Source organism: Mastigoproctus giganteus, chromosome 3, assembly GCF_048544385.1.
Source record: "Mastigoproctus giganteus isolate SK-2022 chromosome 3, ASM4854438v1, whole genome shotgun sequence".
In the NCBI taxonomy this organism is placed as follows: Eukaryota; Metazoa; Arthropoda; class Arachnida; order Uropygi; family Thelyphonidae; genus Mastigoproctus; species Mastigoproctus giganteus.
Window position 1 is genome coordinate 115256390 of NC_143577.1, and position 21661 is coordinate 115278050.

The 21661-nt window shown below is 37.6% G+C and overlaps 1 protein-coding gene across 2 annotated transcripts in view; it reads left to right on the forward strand.

The window, feature by feature from the left end:
* LOC150088237 (procathepsin L-like) overlaps positions 1–21661 on the forward strand; it is a 171509-nt gene that overhangs the window by 77232 nt on the left and 72616 nt on the right. For both annotated transcript variants that reach the window (XM_090369398.1, XM_090369399.1), the window contains exons 4-5: positions 10190–10378; positions 20829–21020. In XM_090369398.1, coding sequence (XP_090225524.1) covers positions 10190–10378; positions 20829–21020 — 381 coding nt within the window. The remainder of the gene's footprint in view (positions 1–10189; positions 10379–20828; positions 21021–21661) is intronic.

The following is a 21661-nucleotide window of genomic DNA, read 5'->3' on the forward strand; positions in this document are numbered from 1 at the left end:
CTTTCAAGCTTTTTAATGCAACTAGCTCTTCAGTTACAGCAAAATTTTGATTTACATCTCAGATATAGATTAGTAATTTTTGAACTTTTTGGCTTGTATCTTAACTCTCATCAGTCGCTATTGAAAAATGTGCGAATTCACAAACTTTTTCTATGAGTTGATTTTGAACATTGGCTCCAAAATCTTCAATTCTTCTTGTTACAGTTGATGAAGATTAAATTAAAGATTAGATTAAAGATTAAATTAGAGGGGCTTAGAGGGGAACAGGTATCCTGTGTGTTATCAGACACTCAGCCTAAAACACTGATGGATACAATATCTCTCTATTACAGAAGATTTAGGAGAAGTCCGGTTGGCCTGCCTCCCTAAAATCCACTCATGCACACCTTCTCGATGGTAAGCCCTGTTACATCACTTAGGTGGCAACGAACGTGTAGAGTGGTTCTCTTCAAGACGCCTGGTCAGCGTGAAGAGGAAAAGACCAAACCCTCCAGCAATGAGAGCACAACAATACAAATGGCCCTCAGTCCCCAGCAGCTTTCACTCTCCCTCTTACGGCAGCGAGAGGATCAGAGTGGAAGCAGAGGGTGCTAAGAATCTCTGGGTACGACCAGGCTGCCATGCACGGAAATTGAACTTGGCCTGTTATAACGTACGATCACTCATCGGTGAAGACAGGATATTAGAGCTGGAAAAGGAATTAGAAAATGTGAATTGGAATATCATCGGTTTGGCTGAAACAAGAAGAAGAAATGAGTCACTTATAAGTCTATCAAGTGGAAATCTGCTGTACACCAATGGAAACAGTGAAAGGAGTGGTGGAGTTGGGTTTCTGGTCCATAAAGATTTAAAAAACAACATTTTGGAATTCAAAAGTACATCACCAAGGGTGTCAAGACTAATACTCAAGATTTCTAAGAGGTACAAGCTAAAGATTATAATGATTTATGCACCAACATCGAGCCATGATGATGAAGAGGTTGAAGAAATGTACACTGAAATTGAGAGTCTTCTAGATGAGCAGAAAACCGACTACACTATTATTATGGGGGACTTCAATGCTAAGGTTGGAAAAAGGCAAAACAGTGCAGAAAGAGGAACTATAGGAAATTTTGGAATTGGTGAAAGAAATAAAAGAGGTGAAAGACTTGTGGAATTTGCAGAATCTCAAGGACTGTCAGTAATGAACACTTTTTTTCAAGAAAAGGGTGAACAGAAAGTGGACATGGAAGAGTCCAAATGGATTAACAACTAATGAAATCGACTTCATCCTCACTAACAGAAGATATATTGTGAATGATGTTACCGTCCTGAATAAGGTAAATGTTGGAAGTGATCGCAGAATGGTAAGATGTACACTTGATATAGATGTAGGAAAGGAAAGGAAAGGAAAAAACTGACTCGAGTAAATAATACAAAGGTCTTTGAAATAACAGAGGAGGAGAAAAAGCAATATGTACTGGAACTTAAGAACAAGTTTGAGCTTCTGCAGACTGCTCAGGACCAAGATATCAATGAGGAATATTACAACTTTCTGAAAGTGATAAAGCCCAAGAAACCTATAGGGAAACAGAAATCCAAAGAAGAAAAAATTAGTCAAGAAACACTTGTCATGATGAACTAAAGACGACAAATGAAGAGCAAGGAAAAACACTGACAGGGAGAAAATTGAGTATACTGAGTTATGCAAAGCCATTAGAAAGAGACTCAGAGTGGACATAAGATTTAACACAAGAAAAGTAGAACAAGCATTAAGGGAAAACAAAGGATTTAAATCAGCAGCCATGAGCAGTAATACAGAAAGACAAATGATACTGAAACTGAAGAATAGCGAGGTGTACTTATAAACAGCAGAGAAGGCATAATTCAAATAGCAGAAGACTACTATAGAGAATTATACAAGGAGCGAGGGAATGATACCAGCAGTGGGGAACATGGATTGCAAAGTAGCAACACATACGACATACCCGATATTCTTCCTGATGAGGTAGAACATGCATTGAAGAAAATGAAGAATCGGAAAGCCCCGGGGGAAGATGAAGTTACTGTAGAGTTGTTAAAATTGGGAGGAAGAGACATAACACAAAAACTGGCAAGGCTCTTCACAAAGTGCATTAGAAAAGGTGTGATGCCTAAGCAGTGGAATAATGCAATCATAGTTTTGCTGCATAAGAAAGGAGATAAATCAGAAATTGGAAATTATAGACCAATTAGCTTGTTATCCCATATCTACAAGTTGTTCACAAGGGTCATTACTAACAGATTAGAAAGAATACTTGATGAGAATCAACCGAAAGAGCAAGCTGGCTTTAGGACAGGATTCTCAACTATGGATCACCTTCACGTAATATCACAGCTAATGGAGAAAGCAAATGAATATAAAACACCATTATGCCTGGCATTTGTGGATTATGAAAAGGCATTTGACTCCATACAGCATAAGGCAATGTTTCGGGCACTGGAAAGACAAGGCATAGATACTCCATATATTATGATTTTGAAGAAAATATATGAGAGTGCTACATCCTTTATTAGACTAGACAAAGACAGTAGCAAATTTAAAATCGAGAAAGGAGTTCGACAAGGAGACACAATATCTCCGAAGCTGTTTACTGCTGCCCTTGAGGAAGCTTTCAGAAGATTAGACTGGTCGCAGAAAGGAGTCAATGTGAACGGAGAGTACCTAAACCATTTACGATTTGCAGATGACATTGTGGTCATAAGCCACGATCCCAAAGAATTAGAGGAAAATCTTAATCAGTTATGCACAGTTAGTAAGGATTTTGGACTAAAGATGAATATGGCTAAAACAAAAGTAATGATGAACAAGTATGCCACGGAAAGGGAAATAATGATTGAAGCAGCAGTAATTGAAAAGGTGGAGTCATATACTTATCTGGGACAAGTTATTAGCTGTAATAATGATAAATGGCTGGAAGTCAAGAGAAGAATAAATTTTGGATGGATAGCATTCAGGAAATATAGCCACATACTGAAGAGCAATTTCCCAGTTTGTCTGAAACATAAAATAATGAATCAATGTATAACTCCCCACCATGACTGATAGAAGTGAAACTTGGGCACTCACCAAAAGACTGGAAAGAAGCTAAGAACTACACAGCGAAGAATGGAATGAATTATATTGGGAATCAGACTGTTAGATAAGAAGAGAAACACATGGATTAGGCAGCAAACTCAAGTAAAGGACATTCTTATCAAAACTAAAGAACTAAAATGGTCTTGGGCAGGACACATAGCTCGAAGACATGATGACAGATGGACTAAGAAAATAACAGAATGGTACCCAAGAGGGGCTAGAAGAAAACCTGGAAGACAAAGGCGGAGATGGATAGATGAAATTCATGAGTTTTTGAGTAGTAAATGGATGGCCAGTGCTCAAAACAGAAGGAACTGGAAAGTTGCTGGAGAGGCCTTCATCCTGCAGTGGATTGAAAATGGCTGATGATGATGATGATGATGAAATTAAAGATGCAAAATTCTTTACTTTCTCAGGACATACTTCTGCAATTGCCAAACAAAGAAAAATTCGTTTTACAAATTAAAAGCCCCTTTCTTCTTCGGCATTGATTTGGGAGGCTTGAAAACTAGCTCTAACTGCAGATAAATTTTAACGAGTAAAAGTTCTAATCTTTTGTTGTTGACTTTGAAAAGTTTGGTTTAATTTGGGTAATATAATGTAATCAAGTAATATTATGTGAAACATCACTACACATTATATTACTTGAGCACCTACAAGGTTTCATTGCAAATAAGACATGTCCAAGTATCATTGAGCAGAAATGTAATTAATTACATTTTTGCTCAAGTATCATTCATGCAAAAATGTAATTAATTGGCCACCGCTCATTAAAAACGTGACACAGCATAAACTTCAACATGATTTTTATGGAGTCACTGGAATAAAAAAAAAAAATACTTGTGAATGAAGTTAGGAAGCACTGACTTAAAATTTTATGAAATATTTTTAAAGGTTATTATTATATTAATATCACTCTTATATCATGTGAAATTAATAATATAAAACTTGTAGTTTTATATTATAATATAAAACTGTTATTAATTATAATATAGTTTAATAAGGTGACATTTTGGATATCTTACTGATACCCATCATCAGACCATGTTGTGGGGAGAACAGAAAGGGCTACAAATTTGAATATTTTAGGATATTACAGTTACAATTACCAATAATTCAATTGCAATTACCAATATTACAATTTGCAAATTACAGTCCTAAAGTACAGGTCAACCGTCACTATTCCAGCAGCATTGGGACCTGTGGGGTACCGGATTAATGAGTTTTCCGGATCACCAGTGGTTATTTTAGCATATACAGTTTACCCAACACCTAACCACCTTCTCCTACCTTTGACATGTTGACTGCCAAGCCAGTTTAAGAAAAAAATTCCCCAGGATCCAAAAAATATTTAGCAAGTAATTTGATTAGTAATTCTAAAATAAATATTGTAATGTCAGTGTTGTTGTTTTTCACTTAAAAATATATATAAAAAAAAAAAAAAGAGAGAGAGAGAGAGAGAGAGACTTTATGTCGCATATATATGGCCGACATGGCCTAGTAGGTTACTTTATTTCTTGAGAAGCAGTGTCGGCTATATGCGTGTGACACTGTTACGGCATACATATGAAGGTCGTTTGTGATTAGTTTATTGTGAGTGCTGCAATAAAACTAATTGCGATAAAATAAAATCTCAAACGTTGCAATAAGTTTGTCAGTATTGTTAGATCGTTTGTTTGTTTGTTTGTTATTTGGTTTTCAGGAGCATTAGCAACTAAGGCCATATTGCTCCAGGGATATGCGGTGGTCATTCCCTGACCTTTCCGCATCCTCCGTATTTGGTAGTCACGGGCTCGAACCCCGGTCTAATCAAGAAGCGTGTGCTATGCACTGCTGCTCAAGCCCACCTGGCTACTGAGGCGCCAGTATTGTTAGAGATGAAAACAAGTTCGTTAGCATGCTGTATTATCCATCATATTGTGATGTGTTGTGTTTTTCTGCAAGTTTATACAAGTGTGTTGTAAAAAAAAAAAAAAAAAAAAAAAAAAAAAAAAGGAATGGCTAAAAGAAAATTAGGAAAATAAGAGGACCTGAGAGAAATTGCTGGAATTTACAATTAAGCAGAATTAAACTTCTCACAGGACACAGCGCTGTCCAATTTTTTTTTAGAAGTTCAACTTTATCTGTTATGCACAGTAGCAGCAGGTCCGTGCGCCAACCCGGGAAATTTGAAATTACGTTTGTGGAAATTATCTCCGAATTAGTAGTGGAATCGAATTACACAGGACACACCGCTGTCCAATTTTTTTTAGAAGTTCAACTTTATCTGTTATGCACAATGGTACGGTGTTTGCACTTTACACCACGAGAAGCACTTCCTTTATGCATTGAAACCATGGCTGGGGCTAAATTTGAGCAGGTTATAATAATAATAAATGCAGAAAAACAAGTGGGAATGGCTTTCAGTGTTTACGAGTTTGCGCCAACAGCTGATACTTCAACTAACGCCATCAAGACAGTAGCGGCAGGTTTGTGCGCCGACCCGGGAAATTTGAAATTACATTCGTGGAAATAATGTCCGAATTAGTGTTGGAACCGGATTAGTGATGGTCGACCTGTATTAAGTTTTGAATTGCTGTTACAATAGAAAACAGCAAATTCTGGCTCGATGGTTTTTTTTGGTCCTTGAGGTTGTCACAGACATTCTCTCAGATATGTCAGACAAGCTGTACTTGCTACCTGGGGGTCTAAAACGCTGATGGAACTGATATTCGGGTGACACTCAAGTCAAGTGGACCCAATTTCGGCGAAGTCCGGATGGTCTGTGACAGCCAAATCCTCTGCTTGCACCTTCACGATGGTGGGACTGTTAGTAATCCTGGGTATAACCTCCATGCACAAGTTCACACCTGGGTGGTGGGTGACCACCCAGGTGTGAACCAACGTAAGCAGGGGTCAAGGTGTGGTGCCCACACCACATAGAGGAATGCCGCCCCCTCTATATTACCAGGCAGTACTAGGTGGTAGATGACTCATCAACCGGTGAAATACCACCACTTTGCTTATTGGAGGCTTGAAGTGGTGGAACCCATGTTTAGTCTCTAGAGCTAAGTTCCGGTCAACCCTTCCCTATCTCTTCCATCATGCAGCATGAACGTCGTGGCGAGATCCAATATTCCTTACATTTCGAGGTTACAGCTCTAAAACGGTGTTCGCAGGCCGGCCGCTAGTTAGTACACTGGACCGAACCTATTGGTAACTCTCTAGGAGGCTTCCGGATCAGCTAGTGTATAATCTTGCTATCTCTACTCTGCTAGATAGTGACTGGAGGGAGTCCGAGTAGTGTTTATGCAGGGAGCATTGTCGAGGCCACGTTATGTCAAGGATCTGGGTATATTCTTACAACTTGTATGCCATATCCAAAAATTTCATTACTTCATACAGCATGTCCCGCCCACTTTTTCTTACTATTGAATACACCATGAATTGTCAAACTAATAGAGCAAGCTTATCTGCGAAAAGATCTAAACCTCCCAAGCACTTCCTAATTCATTTCACAAATATACGTGGTCTCAATTCTAATCTCAATGATGTCCATTTCCACTTGCAGTCTGCCAAACCCCATGTACTTTTTCTGACAGAATCTCAGTTATCGGTTGATTCAACTACTGCTCATCTCAGATGCCCAAATTATTTGCTGTATGATTATTTTCGCCCCAAAGGTGGTACTTGTGCATATGTCCATTCTGATATTCCCTTTCAGAGATTTGGCAATTTGGAATCTCCTCTCTGATCTTCTCTGGCTTAAAATCTCTGTACCTCATTGTGTCAAATTCATCTGTTGTCTCTACCATTCTCCCAACTCCACTAATCACTTGGAGCTCTTTGACTTCCTCTTTTGCAACTTGACTTTCTCCAGTCCAACTTTCCTAACAGTGAGGTAATTTTCCTTGGTGATTTTAATGTTCACAACTCCAGCTGGCTTCCGTTTTCTAGTCACACTGACCCAGCTGGTCGAGATGCTGAGGCTTCTGCAATTAATAATGACCTGGCACAGATTTTTTATTTACCTATAAGAATACCGGACAACATACAGCCAATATGCTTGATCTTTTTCTCACAAACAACCCTTCTAAGTACACGGTCGAATTGAGAGGTCCTTTAGGCACTTCAGATCACAACTTGGTGATTGTCTCTTCTCCAATGGAACCTTTATCTCATGGCTATTCCCAACTTCGTGTTGTTTGGCATTACAAGAATGCAAAATGGGATGACCTGCGAGACTTCTTTTCTTCTTTTCCTTGGCCGGATTACTGTTTCAAAACTTCTGATGTCAACGTTTGCTGAGATCGTGTCAGTGAAATTATTCTTGCAGGAATGGAATCCTTTATCCCACACTCCACTTTAAAATCTCATCTTTTATCTAAACCTTGGTTTTCCAATAAATGTTCTAAGGCTGTTCAAGAGAAGAATGTTGCATATCGTAATTGGCTTCTTTCTAATTCTTCAATTTCATTTTCTGCCTGCACCAAAGCTCGCAACAATTGTAAAGCAGTTAATAATCAGTCCAAACTAGAGTTTGAACAGGCTAAGAGTAGAAAACTTGCTTCTTGCCCCAATGGTAGCCGAGCATTCTGGTCTCTTGCCAAAGTTATTGGCTGCAACTTTTGCCCATCTCTGCTCCAACCTCTGTCCAAACCAGATGGTTCTGTTGTCACTTCAGCCAAGGATAAAGCTCACCTGCTAGCATCCCAATTTTCTTCCAGCTCATGTATTAATGATCTTGGTAAAACACCTCCCACCATTCCCAACATGCTCCATTCAATGCCTCCTGTGGTCTTCCGTCAAAAGGATATCAGAAGGATTTTGATGAATCTTGATGCTAAGAAAGCTCCAGGTCCTGATGGTATTTCTCCACATGTTCTCAAAACCTGTGCTCCTGAAGTTACTCCTATTCTTTGCCGCCTTTTTTTCACTTTCTTATTCCAAAGGTGTTTTTCCTTCTGCTTGGAAATTTGCTCATATCCAGCCAGTTCCTAAAAAGGGTGACAAATCCCTCCCATCCAATTATCGTCCCCTTGCAATTACTTCTACTCTTTCTAAAGTAATGGAGAAATCAATTAACCATCAACTCTTAAACTACCTAGAAACCTTCCGTCTGATCAACGATCGCCAGTATGGATTTCGTCAAGTGTCGATCCACTGGTGATATTCTGGTCAGAATATCACCTTATGTTACCCATTTATGGAGTAATTCAATGGAAAGGTTTGGTGAAACACACGTAGTTGCTCTTGACATCTCAAAGGCTTTTGATCGTGTTTGGCATAAAGGTCTTCTAAACAAGCTTCCATCTTATGGTTTGCCAACTGTTTTTAGTAATTGGTAATCCAGTTTTCTGTCTGATTGCTCACTGAGGGTTATGGTAGATGGCTCTCTGTCTTCTAACTTCTCCACTAATGCTGGTGTCCCCCAAGGTTCAGTTCTTTCCCCCACTGTTTTCCTCTTGTATATTAATGACCTTCTTCCATTGACTGGAAATCCTATCCATAGTTTTTCCGATGATAGCACATTGCATTCCACTTTCCATTTTGAGAAACCTTGTCCTGCTCAATCAGCTTCAACTTCTCGAAAATCTGCTACCAATTCCTTAAATGCCGATCTTCAGTTAATTCTCCAGTGGGGCAAAGACAACTTATTTGATTTCAATCCTTCTAAAACTCAGTCTTGTCTGATATCTCGCAAAAAGGATTCTTCTGCTCCTATGCTTATCTTTGGTGCAAAATGATATAACTCTTTTGGGGATTACCCTGAGTTCTAATCTCTCTTGGCACAAGCACATTACAAATATTGCTTCCTCGGTGTTACTTTTCTTCCAAACAGCTGCTCACTCTGTATAAATCGCAAATCTGCCCTGCCATGGAATATTGTTCCCACATCTGGGGTAGTGCCCCCCAAAACCTCTCTCAGGCTTCTTGATTCCATTCAGAAGAGGGCAGTTAGGTTAATTAATGATTCATCTCTAACAGAGTCTCTCCACTCGCTTTCTCATAGACGTACTGTTTCTGCTGCTTGCCTCTTCTACAGATACTTCCATGGGCACTGTTCTTCTGAATTGGCTTCTATAATTCCCGCTCTCTCTTTCAAAACAGTCCAAACACGTGCCGCCACCAGCCAACATCCATTTACTGTCCAACTTCAAACTTACAGAACCAACTTTTCATCTTCCTCGTTTATTCATTCAACTGCCGTTTTCTGGAACAACCTTCCTTTATACGTATTTCCTGAAAATTACAATCTGCAGAAGTTCAAGTCCAATGTCCACAAATATCTTCTTTCGTCTTCTCAACCTCCAACCCAAGCATGGTACTAAGTACTATAGGTTCTAATACCTCTCGTGTTTTGGGGTTCACATTAAAAAAAAAAAAAAAAGAAGTATTAACACTTCTGCACCTGGCTACTTCATAATGGCACTCGGCTGGCAAAATATTCTGGGGAGAATACTGGAATACTGATATATAATATTCTATGTAGCATGTGGTAACTTGCCTATCCTTATCCAGACTATGGGGGGTTTTTTTTTGTTTGTTTTTTTTTTTTTAAAGCAAAGTTATGACAGTATATCATTAGGCATTTCTTATTTATTTTTTTATGGACTAATCTAAATATTAGCCACAATGTAAAGATTATAAAGATTTAGATGAGAATGAAACGTGTGGCTATCATAAAATGATTTTAAAAAAATATTTTACAAAATTGTGATATCTGTAGATAATTTTCTTGAATTATGTTTGCACATAAACTTATTTTAATCTGTTAAAGTTAATTGGCTCAAATTGAAAAAAGTATATATTTTTTCATTCCGAAAAATATATTTCATTTAATAGAATTTTATTGCACATAAAATTGTATTCATTGTGAATTCATATCAACTCATGTACATATGATTGGTAGTATAAGGAGGTCAGCTGTATTTTTCGTACCAAAGTGAAATTAGAATTAAAGTAGAAAATTAAAGTATTTTACTTTAATTATAATTATTTGCTAGTTTTAAATTAAGCTAGCAAATAATAATGCTAAAACTATTAATAACAAATTATTAGTTTTAAATATTAATAATTTGTATATCTGATTATGCAATCTACATCTTTCAGCTGCATCATGAATTTGTTGCCAAAATGAATGGTTTTAAACGCAGTTACATGCAGAAACCCAGAAATGGTTCCAGTTATTTAAGTCCTGCTAATGTTTTCCTTCCAAAGTCTGTAGACTGGAGAGAACGTGGTTATGTGACACGAGTTAAAGACCAAGGGCAGTGCGGTTCTTGTTGGTCTTTTAGTGCAGTAAGTTTTCTCATTACATAATTTTTATTAAAACAATCTAAAATTCAGATGACTTTTGAGTTTATTATATATATATTTTACAGAATATGTCCATTACTTAATGTATTGTTCTATGTATAGCTTTCATTTGTTATTCATGTGTAGTGAGTTAAGCTAGATAAACAATCATGACTAAATGCTGTTTAATTACTATTCTTGTTAAAGAACAACTGCCTAGTATATTAATAAATATACTAGGCCAGCGGTTCCCAAACTGTGCACTGTGGCACCTCAGGGTGCTACAGGATATTTTAAATTTTTGAGGGGAACACAGCGATACTCGACATCTGTCGGATACCAGGCAAACTACTAGCTCAAGGTAGTTCACAGTTTCAACATTACTTATTAAGTTGTTTGGACGTAACTACTTGATAAACGGAACTGTTAGGTATTTCTTTTGGCCTAGGGGTGCCATGAAAAAAATTACCGAGGCACTAAGGGCACCATGAACCAAGAAAGTTTGGGAACCTCAGTACTAGGCAGTTTTTCTATGTGCTATTTGTGGAATAAAACAAAAAGTAAGTGCAGAATCCCAAGTTTAAATTTATCTATAATCAAGTTATTACAGGGTTAGGTGTGTTAAGGCAGTCTCAAAGGCCTCCAATGTTGTAATGGAGGCTTTTGAGATTACTACGTTGGTGTTCCCTTCAGTACTGATACTTATATGGTTAAGGTATATGGATGATGTATTCACTGTTATTCCTTTTGCCATATTTTAACAGCCTCTCAACAGACATTCACTTAGTCTCTGAGATGGAGGTGGGTTGGCTCGCATATTAGTACCACAGTTTACAGGAAGCTGATGTGTATGGTCCATTTCACTAGTTATGGGTCACCTCATGCACCAATGCATAAGAATGGCACTAAGAACATTGGTGAAGGTTTTGGGTCACATTGCAGTACCTTGGAGGATACTGCAGAAACAAAGGAAAAAAACCAAATATCTGAATCCAGTGAGCATGGTGGATGGAGGTCTATATTTAGGGAGTACCCCACAAGAAATTCTTGAATGGAATGCACTGAGTGTATAAGGAGCATTGTCATGATCCAAGTGCTTTGAAGCCCACTTTTCTGGCAATTTTCTCTAAACAGCATTGCGCAATTGCCATAAAACCATCTCCTAGTATTCCTGGTTTACTGTTTGACCATGCAGGATAAATCATAATGAACAGTACTCCACTATGACTCAAAAAGTATGATCTTGTTTGATCAGGATTGACTTGGGGTTTTTTGGGCCTTGAAGAAGGTTGAGTTTTGCACTGAGAGGGTTGGGCCTTTTTCTCTGAGTTATAGCCATGCATCCACTGTTCTTCACCAGTAATGAAGAAAGAAATGGGTCGACAGCAACATGTTGACCCATTTACTAACATGAGAGAACTAACTGCTCTCTGTGATCATCATTGAGGATGCGTGGAACAAACTTGGCTGAAATATGTTGCTTCCCCAAATGTTATGTTAAAATTGATTTCCATGACCCATAAGAAATGCCAATTTCACTAGCATACTTTGGGAAGTTGCTATTTCTAATGTAAATGGTATGAAATTGGTACAATCAACTGTTTTGCTAACATTCAATAAATAATGTTAATTATTTACTACATTTTACTCATGAATGACTTTTCAAAATAGTTAAACAAGATTATCCTTTTAGAGAACTGTGCTGCATATCTTTCAGAATACCATTTCTTTTGAGATACCTTTGTATTCCATTTTTAAACACCACTTCTTGATTTTTCCCTAGACTAGCTGGTGAATGATTACTTATTTCACTCTTAGAACTGCCTTTATGGAATGTGATACATTGGTACTCCAATCCAATGGTTCTCTCCTGAGTAACGATGTCCTCATAATTGACCATAATGGTTCAAGGCATTCTCTTGCTGCCTCCCTCAAAATTACTGTCCTTGAGGTTTGAAAGTGTTTCTAATAAGCAGTCTCATTCTGTAATTTCAGTATTGCTATTTACATACTGTTCAGCTTCATCCACAGTTTCTCCTCTCCATGAAGGGTCTTACATCTACAAAGTTTGATGTGAATAGCCATTCTGTTCATTGGCACAATGTTAGCTGGATTATCTACATTTTTCATGTATCTTTTTGTATAATGGTATGATCTGATTTGTTATTTTCTTCTTTATATTCACATACATGAAAAACTCATCTCCAGCTTTGCTCTCATAATCAGTTTATACTGTTAAGACCTACTTTTAAAATTGAGTTCTTTCGATTTCCCTCATTTTTGATGTAATTCACTCATGCCATCTTTTTCTGTTCTATTAAACTGACCAGCTCTGTATTCATCTAGCATTAGCATTAGCATTAGTAGAGGCATATGATGCAAGAAAGCAAGCTTATTCAGCATCAGCCAAAAAAAAAAAAAAAAAACCCTCTCCCATTTCACCCCTCCGTTCGTTCGAAATACCTGTCCAGTTGAGCTTTAAATTTGTTTAGGCTATCAACTTCAACAACAAGTGATGGAAGTCGGTTCCACCAACCAACCACCCGCTGGCCAAAGGCAAATTTCCGCACATCTATCCGACATCCGTCCTTCCTCAATTTGAATTTATGCCCTCTGAGGTGATTATTCTGAGAAAGATGAAGAATCCCATTGGCATTGAGCATGCTCAAACCATTCAAAGCCTTATACACCTCTATCAGATCACCTCGCCAGTGCCTAGTCTCCAGACTCTGTAATTTGCAAAACTTAAGCCTTTCTTTGTAAGAGCAACCCTTTGTTCCATTTACTAATCTTGTTGCCCTTCTCTGTACCCGTTCCAGCAGCTCTACATCCTTCTTGAAATGAGGCCTCCAGACCTGTATACAGTACTCAAGATGTGGCCTAACCATTGCCTTATACAAGGGAATAATCACCTCCTTATCCCTTCTAGAAAAATTCCTGTATATCATTGACAAAACACCATGAGCTACTCTTGCAGCTCGTCTGCACTGCTCAGAGAACTTCATATCTGCCTGCACAATTACCCCCAGGTCCTTTTCATTCTCCACCACTGTCAGTGTAGTACCGCAGAGTTGATACATTGCTCTGGGGTTACTGTTACCCATATGTAGTACTTTACATTTGTCAATGTTAAACTTAATTTGCCACCTCTCAGCCCATCTGTTTCATTATTTCATTATCCTCCTTGTGCTATATTTTCTTAATGGTATTCATGCATTCTATGACAAATTTTTAGAGATGTTCCTGTATTTACCCTACCTATGCCATTCTCCTAGTTAACAGAGGCCATTTTTGACCATCATATTGGACCATTTTTGACAATCTTTACTGAAATTAAAATCCACTAAGGATGAAATCCTTAGTGATCACTTTCCACTAAGGATTTCTCTGCTGTCGGTCCTGTGATACTATTTTGATCATGGGTGATGAGGAGTTGCAGAATAGTCTTCTTCTTAGTAGTTTTCCTTAATGTGCTAATGTTAATAATATATGTCTAGTTGATTTAAAAATTTTATACCCCTTGGTGAGTTTCTGCCCTCTTGTTCTAATCAATAAGAATCAATAGAGGACATTCGTGCTTGCTCATCCATTCCAACTGCATGTAACAGCTATCTTCATAATCTGATGGTCAAATAGCAAGCCCCCCCCCTCCTCATTTTCCTTTTGCTTCTCACACCACACAGATTCTGTGCTAGCATCTGTGACTTCCAAATGCCTTAGTTGCACTTAGGCTGCTTTTGATAAGGCACAAATTTTTGTTAGTCCTATTATATCACCATTAGTTGCCCTAACCAGGAGTACAAACTCAACTTATTTTATTGACAACACTCCCAATGTTAATGTACACACAATTTATACTGTGTTCTTGTGTTGTTTACTACCATAATATATCATGTGAAGGTATGAAAATTTGCTTTGTCTTTATCTCTCCATCCATTTAAAAAATTGCTGCTCTCAGCACATCTTCCAAATACCGAAAGGCTCTCTTGCTCTTGTCCCTAGTATTTTTCCTTAACATGCTAATATAAATAACATTTGTGTAGTTCAGCAGTTCTCAAACTTTCATCAGTGGGTCAATAGTCATGAAAATTCGATAATGGAAATTGTGGGTTGGCTGTATATTGGGGTAATGCTGTGATATCACTGATATATATATATATAAGCTAAATTAAAATAGAATATTGCCAGTAGCATGGCAAACCAGTAGAGTGAAAATGAACTGAACAAATAAAATAACAATAACAGAAAAATATGGGGGGGAATAAAAATAAGTTTTATTCGTTTAATTAATTTTCACTCTACTGGTTTGCCATGCAACTGGCAATATTCTATTTTAATTTAGCTTATTATACACAACATATAGTGGATTGTTTATATTATTAAAGTCTAATGCATGACACACTGCATTAAATATCTCAAGTCCTCTAGTTTTGTCTTTTAAAATTTCAAGAGGCAGTAATGCTTCAAAAATTGTAAAATCTTCTGTATATATACAGAAGTAAATTTAAGAAGTTGAGCTGTGTCACTGTTATCCGTACTCGAATTGAGTGCAAGTGAATATGCAACAAAATTTGTTGAAAGTTGATGTAGTTGCTTCTGAATATCCTCAATCCTACGAGTCATAGTCATAATTGACAAGTTGATATCACTAAAAGCGGACTTTTTATCTGTGCAGACAATATCCACCACACAGAAGCCTATGGTAGATATAAGCTAATCTGTAATCAAGTCACAAAGGAGGTTAGGCAAGCAAAGGCAGATTATGAGAAAGCTTTGGCAAAGGATGCTAAGAAAAACAGCAAGGAATTCTTTACTTATGTAAACTCTGGAAGGAAGGGGATGAATCAGATTGGTTCACTTGATAATGATGGTTCGACTGTTGATGATCCTGTTCAGTTAGCTGACAAACTGGATTAGTATTTTGCATCTACATTCACACAAGAGGAACTCAGTATGGAAATGGACAGAAGCTTATTAAACTCTAGCAGGGAGCTTAATGATTTTGTAATAACTAAGATCAAAGTGGAGGAGAAATTGTTTAAACATAAGAAAGGCACCTGAGGTGGATGGGATCTATCCAGTTATATTAAAGGAGGTGGCAAAGGAAGTGAGCAATCCCTTAGCCATAATTATGAGAGCATCCTTGGACTCAGGGGAAGGCCCACAGACTGGAGATGTGCAAATGTATCACAATTGACAAAGGGGGGATCAAAGGGTGACACACATAATTACAGACCTGTTAGTTTGACTTCTGGTCCAGGGAGATTAATAGGGTCACTGGTTAAAGAAGCATTGCAGGATCATCTAGACAAGACAGCAGTAATAATTCAGACAGCATGAATTTGTTAAGGGGAAGTTTTGTCTGACCAATTTGATTGGATACTATGATGTGGTCGCAAAGGAACTGGATGCAAAAAATTATTTTGATATCATATACGTGGATTTTAGGAAAGCTTTTGATACTGCTGCACATCGAAGAATACTGTTTCAATACCGATATTGAAACAAGAAAATGCTGACGAAGCTCAAGATGAACCAAATGAAGAGCTGAGACGCTTCATTACCAGAGAGCGATGGCGAGGTTTGAGGAGATGGATCCTGAGAGCGAATGATTCTTAAAAGTTAACAGAGTGGTGAATGATATGCTTGCTTGCTTGCTACAAGGAAATCTACGATGAAAAGAAAAAAGCCACCGTCTAGTCATCCATTAATGTTCTTTCGTAAGGTTGAGCGGCCGACCTCTTCTAAAGCTCCACAGCCCTCAAACTCCGCAGCAGTGTACTTATCAGCTAAAGACATCGATTCTGGCAGCGATGCTCGAGAGGTGAAACTTATTGACGTTATGCCTGTCTCCTCTCTTTTTTTGTAATTTTATAATTTTGAAATTTTTTTAAACTGCATGCTTTTGTAATTCCTGCGCATGAGATAAAAAATTGAATCATCATCAGCCATTTTCAATCCACTGCAGGATGAAGGAATCTCCAGCAACTTTCCAGTTCCTTCTCTTTTGAGCACTGGCCATCCATTTACTACCCAAAAACTCATGAATTTCATTTATTCATCTCCGGCTTTGTCTTCCAGGTTTTCTTCTAGCTCCTCTTGGGTACCATTCTGTTATTTTCTTAGTCCATCTGTCATCATGTCTTCGAGCTATGTGTCCTGCCCAAGACCATTTTAGTTCTTTAGTTTTGATAAGAATGTCCTTTACTTGAGTTTGCTGCCTAATCCATGTGTTTCTTTTCTTATCTAACAGTCTGATTCCCAATATAATTCGGTCCATTCTTCGCTGTGTAGTTCTCAGCTTCTCTTCCATTCTTTTGGTGAGTGCCCAAGTTTCACTTCCATAAGTCATGGTGGGAAGTATAGATTGGTTCATTATTTTACGTTTCAGACAAACTGGGATATTACTCTTCAGTATGTGACTATATTTCCTGAATGCTATCCATCCAAAATTTATTCTTCTCTTGACTTCCAGCCATTTATCATTATTACAGCTAATAACTTGTCCCAGATAATTATGACTCCACCTTTTCAATTACTGCTCGTTTGTTCATTATTTCCCTTTCTGTGGCATACTTGTTCATCATTACTTTTGTTTTAGCCATATTCATCTGTAGTCCAAAATCCTTATTAACTGTGCATAACCGATTAAGATTTTCCTCTAATTCTTTGGGATCGTGGCTTATGACCACAATGTCATCTGCAAATCATAAATGGTTTAGGTACTCTCCGTTCACATTGACTCCTTTCTGCAACCAGTCTAATCTTCTGAAAGCTTCCTCAAGGGCAGCAGTAAACAGCTTCAGAGATATTGTGTCTCCTTGTCGAACTCCTTTCTCGATTTTAAATTTGCTACTGTCTTTGTCTAGTCTAATAAAGGAGGTAGCACTCTCATATATTTTCTTCAAAATCATAATATATGGAGTATCTATGCCTTGTCTTTCCAGTGCCCGAAACATTGCCTTATGCTGCATGGAGTCAAATGCCTTTTCATAATCCACAAATGCCAGGCATAATGGTGTTTTATATTCATTTGCTTTCTCCATTAGCTGTGATATTACGTGAAGGTGATCCATAGTTGAGAATCCTGTCCTAAAGCCAGCTTGCTCTTTCGGTTGATTCTCATCAAGTATTCTTTCTAATCTGTTAGCAATGACCCTTGTGAACAACTTGTAGATGTGAGATAACAAGCTAATTGGTCTATAATTTCCCATTTCTGATTTATCTCCTTTCTTATGCAGCAAAACTATGATTGCATTATTCCACTGCTTAGGCGTCACACCTTTTCTAATGCACCTTGTGAAGAGCCTTGCCAGTTTTTGTGTTATGTCTCTTCCTCCCAATTTTAACAACTCTACAGTAACTTCATCTTCTCCCGGGGCTTTCCGATTCTTCATTGAATAAATACAATAAATAATTCTATTTACATATTCGTCAAACATTTATTTTTTGATTCAGTCAATGCAGCGAGCACAGTTGCGAGTGCTGCACAAGCATGTGGGAAATTCTGACTTATGTTATGTTCCGCGGAACGCAACTCTTACGTAAATCGGGGAGTTCCTGTATATATGCTCTTGAAACAATTAAACAAAACTGTAAAAAAAAAAAAAGAAATAAAATTAAAAAAAAAATCAGTTACTTATTTTTTCATGCAGTAATATTACCTACATCTATTTATATATCACTTGGTTTGATTTCATCAACTTTTGGACCTGAATTCTGGTGAATTTCAGCCTTTGTATGCCTAAATTGGACAAAAGGTGTAAGTGTTACCACTGCCTCTGAATTTGAAAGCAAGCTATTTTTCATGCTTCCATTTGTTATAAGCTGTATCTACAGTTGCAAACACAAATAAGAGGTGACACTGCTTAGTGGAAGATTTCAAGGCAATTCATACTGCCTCAGGGTTAAAAGAACCCAGAAACACACACACACACACACACACACACACACACACACACTTCATAATAAGTACATTAAGCCAGACTAATAGGGGTTGAGAGTTGTCCGGATTATATGAAATATGCTTTGTAATGTGGGTAAAGCTTATTTAAACAACATAATGTATGTGGATAACAATAAAAACATGTTTATTTTACATTAAAAATATGTATGTACAAAATGAAAAATATGTAGTAAATATATATATATATATATGTGTACATATTGTATTTACATTAAAAATACATAATCTCCATAATCACTTAGAACAAGATTGCACTGGTTCATCTTCACTTACATCACTCGCCTCGTTCATTGGTTTGAAAAAATGACATTTTTTTTGTGATTATTTCCAGTTAATTTCCTTTACTCCAATTCACGTAGGTGTCTTAAGTGTTCATAATAGGCAGATAAGTTTTCATTTGTTGATTGTTCAACGTACTGAATAATGAAGTGCAAGTGGTCTTTCACTTCACTTACCTTAATTTTTGGCTGAGAGTTGTTTCTCACTTCACCTTCTTCCTCATCTGAACTTTCTACTGCTCCCATTACACTATCTGCAATCTCCTCTTTGGTCATGATGTGGTAGCTAGGATCATCTTCATCTTCTTCCACCATGATTCTGTCTCCTAAGGACACAGCTTTTTCCCCTCCCCATAGAGTCTTATGAACATCTTCTGTCTCACAACCATCTGTTTCTGGATTAGCCTCTTCATCTAAGAGAAGTTTTTTCCATGAATTCGCCAAAGATTTTGAATGATTTATTTTGCAGCATCAGTAAAGTTCTAAATCATAGATCTTACGTTGTACAACTTTAAATTTTTCAATGTCTGTTGTCCACTTCTATCTTCTTCACCAACTAGTGACTTCTCGGACTTCACTCAAAAACTTCTTTCTGTAGAGCTGCTTTGCCATATAGATCATCCCTTGGTCCATAGGCTGGAAAGCAGATGTCATGTTTGGCGGCAGGAACATGCACTTAATCTTCTTATCTTGACTGACGAGTTTGTCAACATCAGGGTGGGTCACTGCGTTATCTAGCAAAACCAAGGCCTTTACTTCATCTTCTGGGATTTTCAAATCTTCAATTTGATGTTTTCTGATTTCTGGCACAGCTTTCTTGTGCAACCAATCCATTGTTATTTCCGTGGTAAACCATGCATTGCGGGAATTGTAGTAGTGTGCCGGTAGATCGTCCATTACTACAATGTTTTTTAGGGCATGTGGTTTTTTTGCTTTTTCCGACGATGACAGTTTTTAACACATAGCTTCTGTCGGTATTTGCCCACAGTAATGCTGAAACATGTTCCTTGCTTATTTTTCTTCCAGGCGTGGTTTTCTCAGTCTTTGACGCTTGTGTGTTTTCAGGCAGAGCTCTCCAAAACAGTCCCGTCTCATCTCAAAGTTGTACACCTGGTTCAATTGATAACTCTCCTTTTGAATAAAATTATTCCGTTGTTTCCTGAAAGGCTCAACAGCACTAAGAATTTCCCCACACGTTTTCTTGTTTGAAATGTTATGCCGTCTTCTAAATTTAAAAAGCCAACCTGAGCCCACTTTAAATTGTTCAATTCCTAGCTGTTTAGCCAGTCTCTCCGCTGCTGCTTGAATTTCTATTCCTCGCACAGCCAAACCAGACGAATGAAGTTGGGAAAACCATTTTACCTAGTACACAGCATCATCTGGTGCTTTATCAGTAGGCATCCACATTCGTTTAACTTTACTTTTTTCTTTCTCCATGTTAAACTTGAGAACAAAATTACAAATTTCACTTTTTTTTCTTTTTAATGTCTAACACGGTTTGTTTTGCAATGTCGTACTCAAGACAGATGCTGGACACTGAAGCTCCTTTTTGAAGTTTTTCTATCACCGATAGTTTATCGTGAAGAGAGTGTTTTATGCTTGCGCTTCTATCTTACACTAGGCTTATTTAAAGACATTGTTTAACTGCACAGCACAAACGACAAAAGATAGAAGCACGTAATTGCAGAGCAAACGACAAACAACTGTCTGAACCGCAGCCAAGGACCAGGTTGTTTGTGCAGCATGAGTCATCATGGCCCAGTGACCTCGGACACAATACATATGACCTTTGAGCCCAATCGTCATTTGATTTTTACACTTTTAAATTTTTTAGAGCTGTCCGGATTAAGCGACGTATGGATTACCGAGGTCCAGATTAATGAGGGTTTACTATACTTGTATACATAAGTACTCTAGAAAAGGTTAAGACATTCTGATACAGTATATGTTTGAGTTGATGAAGCACTGTGCTCCAAAAAATTCTATTTATGCATATTTTAATGTTCATATTTTCTCATTTTTGTATTTGTAATTTTATTTATTAAACACTTACTTTAGAAATTTTTTGTTAATTGGCAGGTTATATAATAATTTGTGGTGCATCCCCTACACTCAAGGCTGCTTTGATAATAAATTGGGCAGCTCCTCCCTCCCCCTTCTCAATTATACTTTGAAAAACCATAATTTAAATATTTGTGTTTGCTTATAGACAGGGTCTCTAGAGGGTCAACATTTCCACAAAACTGGAAACCTAGTATCTCTCAGTGAGCAGAACCTGATTGATTGCTCAACCAAGTTTGGAAACGAAGGTTGCAATGGTGGATTGATGGATCAAGCTTTTCAGTACATAAAGAAAAACCATGGGATAGATACTGAAAATTCTTATCCATATGAGGGCAATGTGAGTTTTAAACCTTTTTTTCCCCTCTCATTGTAATAATAAACTTGATATTAAGACTATGTTTTGTCATATGGAAAAATATATAATTAATTAGTTTTATATATGAAAATGTTTTGGTTTTCCTTTGAATGATCCCTGTGACAACTCGGTTAGAATGATACATCATGTCTGCTACTTGTTTGGAATGGTATAGGCTTGATTTCTGTGATTTGAGGAATTTCTAAATTCCTCTTCAGTTGATGCTGTATTAGCCAAGCTCAGGCAAAGAGAGTAGATTCCCTCATAAACTATTCTGGGTTTTCTACTCCACAACATGCAAATCAACCTGTGAAGGGACAGAATTCATGGGGTTCCTGGACAATGCAATGCTGTCGCTCCTCTGCATTCACGTAGATGGTAATTTGATGTCAGTATGGATAAATGTTGTGAATTAACCAACGAATGAGGGATGATAGTGAGTGCCCAATGCAGGGGTCACTCTATCGCAGAGGTGGTACAGAAACTGCACTACCCCCCACCCCCATTCAACAGAATCAAGAGTGTGTTGGAAATACGCAATTTATGGAATAGCATCTCATCGTGGGCTGTGCTGCGGGTGGAGAAAGACGGTAAATGAACGTGATCGTTGACATCTATCTCAC